This window comes from Scophthalmus maximus, chromosome 22, assembly GCF_022379125.1.
Source record: "Scophthalmus maximus strain ysfricsl-2021 chromosome 22, ASM2237912v1, whole genome shotgun sequence".
In the NCBI taxonomy this organism is placed as follows: Eukaryota; Metazoa; Chordata; class Actinopteri; order Pleuronectiformes; family Scophthalmidae; genus Scophthalmus; species Scophthalmus maximus.
The window spans coordinates 8942533-8950197 of record NC_061536.1 but is presented as its reverse complement, the minus strand read 5'-3'; the positions used below and the strand labels follow the sequence as shown (position 1 = coordinate 8950197).

The 7665-nt window shown below is 42.4% G+C and overlaps 2 protein-coding genes across 4 annotated transcripts; one reads left to right on the top strand and one right to left on the bottom strand.

Moving 5' to 3' along the window:
* The first annotated feature begins 141 nt into the window (after window positions 1-141).
* LOC118292349 (trypsin) lies at window positions 142-3776 on the top strand. Its single transcript, XM_035621250.2, has 5 exons — window positions 142-298; window positions 402-555; window positions 1362-1615; window positions 2418-2554; window positions 3446-3776. The coding sequence occupies exons 1-5, from the start codon at window positions 259-261 to the stop codon at window positions 3593-3595; spliced, it is 735 nt and encodes a 244-aa protein (XP_035477143.1). The 5' UTR covers window positions 142-258; the 3' UTR covers window positions 3596-3776.
* Window positions 3664-7356, bottom strand: LOC118292350 (40S ribosomal protein S19). 3 transcript variants are annotated; one of them, XM_035621253.2, is made up of 6 exons: window positions 7197-7356; window positions 6901-6971; window positions 5980-6080; window positions 4967-5150; window positions 4818-4872; window positions 3664-4133 (listed from the first exon to the last, which is right to left on the bottom strand). In XM_035621253.2, exons 1-6 carry the CDS (start codon window positions 7200-7202, stop codon window positions 4086-4088), a joined length of 465 nt encoding a protein of 154 aa, XP_035477146.2. In that variant the 5' UTR covers window positions 7203-7356; the 3' UTR covers window positions 3664-4085. The 3 variants fall into 3 exon arrangements, with proteins under 3 accessions (XP_035477146.2, XP_035477144.2, XP_035477145.2); XM_035621251.2 differs by lacking the exon at window positions 4818-4872; XM_035621252.2 differs by lacking the exon at window positions 4818-4872 and having other exon boundaries at window positions 7079-7333.
* Between the last annotated feature and the right edge of the window lie 309 nt (window positions 7357-7665).

Sequence of the window (7665 nt, the reverse complement as noted above, 5' to 3'; positions counted from 1 at the left end):
TATTTGCCATCCTGCATAATCGTCGTGGGTTTGAAATTACATAATTGCCGATTCCATAGCTGCCAAATGAAGAACACTGTTCAATCGGAAATGCCCTTATGTGGCACGGTGGATTTTATTCGTTAGTTTCAACATCGCTCAAGGTCTTTCTGTTCCTTTCTGCCATATGGCCATTTCCCAGAACTCGTATACACCGCAGGACAGGTGTATATAAAGAGTTAGTGTGCAGCTTTCTCTTACGTTCAGACGACTGTCACCATGAAGGCCCTGGTTTTCCTGGTTTTGCTCGGAGCGGCGCGTAAGAGGCTTTTTTTTATCTTGTTCTTCTTCTCTGTATTGATACATAACTTAACAATTTTTGTCTTTCCACATGTCATGCGACACGTAATCTGCCGCCTCAGTTGCTGCAGCTGAGGACGATAAGGTTGTTGGAGGGTATGAGTGTCCCAGACACTCTGTTCCCTACCAGGTGTCTCTGAATGCTGGATACCACTTCTGCGGTGGATCCCTCATCTCCAGCCAGTGGGTGGTGTCTGCCGCTCACTGCTACAAGTCGTAAGTACAGCAGCTCATGCTCTCCTATTGAAGAAGTTGTCCAAAATTACGCACGTTTAAGACATACACAAACACAATGCTTTGAATGATATTGTTTCATTTGAAAAAGTTTAACAGCTGGATTCAAAATAATTGGCTTCTAAACAAGTTGTGATGCACAAACAGATTTGAGGTGGCCACAGAGACATTTTCCGCCTTCTGCAGATTAATGTGAATACATCAAATTCTGCACAGTGAAGTTCAAGCATCCAAGTGAAGTAACCATACGCAAAACATATTTTTCAATGGAGGGTAACTTTAAATTTAATCATATCATATCAAAGCATTAGGATCAGTGCTGATAGCAAATTAATCCCAGGGTTTTGCTGGTTTGCAGCCGAATGTAGTTTGGCCACCAACTTGCAACACATACTTACATAAAAATTGTTCAGAAAAACTATTCAACAGTAGTAGAATTTCAAATAAAATGAAAAGGGCAGTTTAAGAAATTTCCCAACTGCTTGTGACCCCCATATTTCCAAAGAAAGACATATGTGACATTTGGATAAAAGAATTACAAAATCCATTTGTCACCAATTTTAGATGTAATATGTATGAAATAAAACATGTCCTTGCTAAAACTAGTACGCTCACAGGTTCGGATGCCACAGTCTTACCTGGGTTGACATGACCAGTAGTGGTACTTTTCATAGTTATTGCTTTGCATGTTAAAAAAAAACTTCATATGCTCAAGACGATCAAAACGATGTGGAAATCAAAGAAAACAGACGTTTATATCCTCCAACTTTTATAACTGTCTCCACCAGTCGTATCCAGGTCCGTCTTGGCGAGCACAACATCGCTGTCAATGAGGGCACCGAGCAGTGGATTGACGGTGCCAAGATGATCAAGCACCCGCAGTACAACAGCTACAACCTGGACAACGACATCATGCTGATCAAGCTGAGCCGCCCTGCCACCCTCAACAGCAACGTGCAGACTGTGGCCCTGCCCTCGCGCTGCCCCGCGGCTGATGAGAACTGCCTGGTGTCCGGGTGGGGCAACATGTCCGCCAACGGCAGTAAGTTGTGTCTGAGAGCCAAGACATAAAGGAGCTGAGTGAAGAGGGGTTGTAAAGACAAACAGCAATGGGAGACCGCAGCCCCCCGAAGTGCCTGACCTTGTCACTGTCTGGATGGGAATGAGATCATAAAAGAGCCTCACAAGGCTTTTTATTTAAAGGAATGTACTGCTGCGACGAGAAAAGTTTAACTTTGTCTAACTCCTCCAACAGGCCCACACTCAGAGATATCAGTCTCCTAAATATGCCTCTTTTCGTTTATCTTTTCATCAAAATCCCAGAAAGGCCTTATCTCGCAATGTAAACAAAGTGACAAATTCCAGGACAAAAATCCAACTCCTTTGTCTAGATCGGTGCCAAAATTGCATGGGTTCCTTCTTGGCCCAGTTCTCATCCTTCCCCCAAATTTTCGTGAGCATTTAATCTGTAGTTTCTGTGTAATCCTGCTGACGAACAAACAGACCGACCGAGGAGCAAACAAACAGCAAAGGGGTGAAAACATAATTTCCTTGGCAGAGGTAATAATGTTATCAAGAAAAGAGGCATAGAAAATCAGCTTGATCAGTCACCGTCTATCTAAACATTTGGTATCGCTAAATCAAATGAAAGAAGTGGGATAGTTTTCCATGTGACACCAGCTGGGTACATGAGCAGGCCACAAAAAACAAGTATACAAAATAGGACAGGCTTTAAGTTCTTTTATTCATCACGAGGTGCAATGTGTTCCCCGGGTTATGTTGGCTCAGGAATAAGATTTCATAGGTTGGTCCAGTAACTGCAGACTTGCCTCCCTGCTCCCCAGACAGCTTCCCCGACAGGCTGCAGTGCCTGAGGCAGCCCATCATCGACGACAGGATCTGCAGGAACGCCTACCCCCACCTCTTCACCGACAACATGGTTTGCTCCGGATTCATGCACGGGGGTGCCAGCAGCTGCCAAGTGAGTTGGCCCAAACCACAGCGGGCACGCGGGGGAGTCAGGTGGTACATGACGGTGCATCACCTTCCAGCACTGCACGCAGTCTACTGTGACTCAGTGGCGTGGTACTTTCCCCCGGAGCATTGGTCTTATGTACTTCTGAAATGCAGATGATGCATATATCTGCTCTAACACCCTCGAATGCCCACTTTTTGAATTCCCTCCACACCACTGACGCATGTTAACAAATACCTACACCAGTGGATAATATCTGTCAACATAGTGGGGGTATTTTTTATCATAAAACATTGGTGATATTAGCATTTTATTAAGAATGCCACGGCAATATGCTGATATAGAACATGAGATGATAAAGACATATCAACCATCTTAGCTTTCCAGCCTTGACCTGTAAGGCTGTAATATCTCTAAGGTCGTAGTTGGCAATGTGCAGAATCAGTTTTCCATATCAAAATATATATATTTTTATATTTTAGTTATATTGTGAAAGAAAATAGGATCCCCCTAGATTTAAGGATTGAGTTAATTATGTGGTCTACTTTATTCTTCCTTTAAGAATAACTTAATATCTTGTGCAGAGGTTTAACTTCTCACCTCACACCTATTAAGTACATGGACAGCCCCGGACCCTGTGGCCATTACTGTGGTTGCAATCGCAGCATAGCTCACTTCTGACCACACCCGAAGGTGAAACAGGCATGAGACGTTCAACGAGAGAGGGCAGCAAAACGCCACATTTCCCCCGTGTGGTGTGTTATGTTCCTCTATTGTTATATTGAGTTACAGCCACTCGCCATGGCGACAGAGAGGACCGTGTATTAACAATGAGCACTTACAGTCACATTTAAACCCCCTGCTGCTGCTGTTCTTGTTCTTCTTCTTCGTCTGCAGGGAGACTCCGGTGGTCCTCTGGTGTGTAACGGCCAACTGCAGGGAGTCGTGTCCTGGGGTTATGACTGCGCCATGCAGGGACACCCCAGCGTCTACGCCCGTGTGTGCCGCTACAACAACTGGATCAGCACCGTGATGCGCAGCAACTAAAGACACCATCGCCCAAGACGTCCCACAAACAAGCCGACACTACCAACACCATACTCAGTACCACTTAGTCCGTTAATTCACAGCACCTTGTGTATTATTATGTCATTCATCTCATAAACAAAAGATTATGGCAACAGTGAAGGCAAAGAATTGGATGAATCAATAAAAATATTCATCAACATCCATTTTGTTTTGTTTTTTTTACATTTAGTTCAGTGCTTCTGAGCCCATTCTCTTTTTCTGTCACACGGCCACCGGTGTCTTGAAATTCGTGATGAATTTCAAACTGGGAAAAATAAAACATGCATGTATAATATAATATTTAATTTGTACGTGCTGTACTATAGACACATGCATCTCTGTGAAATGCCTTTTGTACTCGGTTAATGTGGTTCACCGGAGTAGATAAGGGAAACAAGCAGACTTGAGTAAATAAGCAGTAAGGCATAACTGCATTTCACTTTGTCTGGAATTTCTTTGTATCCATTCCTCAGATGGCGCTTTGTAAACTTCGCTGCTTCTTGTTTGCTGAAGCGACCTGAGCATACAGAGAAAAAAGACAAAAGAGAGAGCAGGAGGGATATCAAACAAGGAAGCATGTGCACTGGACATAAAAAAAACTATTAAGGGATGCCACGAACGGGAAATATCCAACTTAACTATGTAAATACACAAACATTAAAGATGTTTCACCTTTATTGTTAATTTTGTGGCAATAACTGATACTCAGCACAAGAGGGAGCCACTCTGATGCCCTGCCAACATAAAGAACAACATGAACTGTTCTAGCGAGGTGTTGGGGCTATCATGTCATCGGGCTTGTGTTTATACTTTTTGAATGATTGCGCTCATGGCAAATCACATCAGGAAAAAACTGTCAAATCTGATTTAAGTATCGCTCTTACCTTTTCTATATCTACTTTTTTGAGTCAGGAAATTAAATTTATAATCACTTTGTAATACTGTGAATTGATTGTCTCAGTCTAGTGTTCACTCCCACGAAACTTATTGATATTTTTCTTGAGAAAGTCAAATTAATTCTGACTGAGGAGGAATTAATACAAATGTGACCTTGCTGCAATCTGTATTTGAATCAATTTTATGAATTTATAAACAGGATATATTTAGGTTAGGCTGATCATCACAGATGTTCATCTCATTTTGAAGATCATCCATGATGGCTCATGCATGTACTGTAAAAGTTACTGCAGTACCAACCCACCTGACCTGCGATCCTGTCCAGGTCTCTCTGGCCCTGAGAGGTGAGTCTTCGTCCACTGTGATTAAATGTCAAATTAAAAAAACCTTCATTACTTATTCCCACATCCCCACAACAACACAGTCTCATCGCTCAACATCAACCTGTCTTACCCACTGGGGTCCTTCTCCACCATCTTGAGGCCCTCCAGCGCCTGGAGGACCTTCCTCGCCACATTCCTGGAGCCAACGCTGAAGTGGGCGGGGCACACGCCGTTCCTCTGACGCCCACCGTAGATCTTGATCATGGAGCCCACACCTACGCCTCCTCGCAGGTACAGGTGGCGGGCTGTGGATGCTGAGGCGAGAGACGAACAAACGGAACAATATACTTTGCAATATGTCCCCGTTTTATCACCTGAAACGACTCTCGACTTGCCAAAAGACATGAAATCAAACATTCCAATGTAATCACACGTGCGGAAATCTTTTGTGGGGCCAATACGCCCAAGTAGATAACATACAAAACCAGCTGAGGGAGGAATGTGGGCATATGCTTTTACTATATATACTGTCTGATAGGACAGACCAATATTACACAAGGTCTATTATCTGTATTCCACTGACATATCGCACATGCATAGAATAAGGCTATATTGTACTGTATATCATATTTCTAGTTTTATCCTATGTATTTTGGGTTCCGTTTCTATTCGTGTTTATTACTCACTACATTTCCCCTGGCGCTAATCATTTTTCTGTGCTGCTGAGTTTTTTACCTATGAGGGATTAATAAAGGTACCTGTTTTCTTATCAAATCTTATCGTTTAAGGTTCCTGAAATGGGGTCCAGGGAGACCTAGAGATGAACTCAGGGGGGGTCCAAGAAAATGTACATGATATTGGCGAGGTCGCACCAGTATGATTAGCACAAAGGAAATGCTGAAAAATATTTAATTTCACTTAGCTAAGGCTGTAACTGCATGTAAGAAAAGATTGTCACATGCCCCGAGCCCAAAATTTTATCATCCAACACTTAAATCTGTAAAACTTCAATCAGGATTCAAAGATCAGGATTGTACAGATTTTTGGCATTTTTATTTGGTGAATAATCAATTATCTAATTGGACTGTCGACTGATTTTCTCCATATTTAATATCATTTCAGCAGCTGCAGATTGTAGCCAACCTGCTCTGGTGTAAAACCAGTTGTCATCACAGGGAGCCAGTTCCTTGTGCCTGGCCAGCTTCACGGTGTCAACCCACTCTGGGACCTTCAGTTTGCCAGACCTGGAAAAAAATTAATCAATTTTCAGTTGATGTGACAAATCAACTGGCCGAGTCATTTCCTCCAACAACATATGGCGCAGGAAAATGTGATTTATTCAACACATACTTATTTATGGCTATATTGTTTGCTTTTTTGTTATGTGATTTAGGTGAGTGTGAGTAGATGAGACTGGAAATCGAATGAGTTGATACCATGTTTGAGGAGATCCAACATGTTTGAAATAAAATATAAATATATAAAAAAATAAGCAAATTAAGAAATAAGAGCTGAAACGACCCATAGTCAGTTACTGAGAGAAAAAATGGATCTGATACTATTATAATTGATAAATAAATCGAGTCATATTTCAAGAAGAAATATCAAACAATCCTGTGTTGTAGATTCTTATTTGTGAGGACTTACTAGTTTTCAAATGAAACAGTAAATCAGTCAATCAACCAATCATTGTCTTCTTCTTTTTTTTATTGATTGGACAAAACCAGGTATTTGGAGCCATCACATAAGGCAATAGGAACTTCTATATAAGCCATTCTTCACTGATTTCTTTTATATATAGAGACATTTATTAATTGGTTATTCAAGAAGATAATCTGCAGATTGAATCAATAACAAAAAAATTGCTAGGTGACGCCCCTTTTTTTTCAATGTGTCCTGATTTTACAAATATACTTTTTTTTTAAAGATTGGATTTTCTAAACAACTTGTCCCCCCCCATCACATCAATTTCATTAATTTATTTGTATTTTTCCCCTTTAATTTAATTTAATTTTTTGGGGGGGGATCAGTGTGATTGACAGGTGGCTGTTGGACTTCACTCACTTTCGGAGGAAAGCAGACAGAGTCCTGACGAACTCCTGCTGGTTGACATCCTGCACCGTGACACTGGGCATCTGCGGGGGAACATTGCGGACGAAAGAAGGCGAGTTTGACATTTGATCTTGTCTAAAGAGCGAACAAACAAACAACAAACAAACAAAAAACAACAACAACAACGCACCGCAGTCGTTGCTAGCGTTAGCCGCTAAGCTAGCTGGCTAGCTAAAGTAACCGACAGCGGCTCTGACCGCCTCCTGCACATGCAGCCACACATCAGCCAGTGAGAAGCAGTGTCTTACTTTCATACACCCTGCACACAGTCAAGCGGTCGGGTGAGAGCAAGGGGATGGAGCTGGGTCCCCGGTTTTGCCCGGAGCTAATGCGGTGAAGCAGAAGGATGCTGAGGAGGGAGGGAGGGAGGAAGGGAGGGAGGGGGGCTGCCCTCATTCAGAGAGGATGATGATACCGTAGCCTGAATTAACCTCACCAGCAGCTGCAAATTACTGCCCATCATCCCTGCCCTTGAACGCAACTCACTCAAACGTTAAAATCCTCCATGTTACATCTTAGTAACAGTGAATGCTTCATATATCTGTGTGTGTGTGTGTGTGTGTGTGTGTGTGTGTGTGTGAAAGTCATAGTTGAACAATGTTAAAACTGTGACGAGGATGATGATGATGATGATGATGATGATGCTGTTTTGTGAGCTGCTCCCTCTGGATCCCAGCAGAGGGTAGAGTTGTGTCACCTTCATCTCTGTCCTATTTT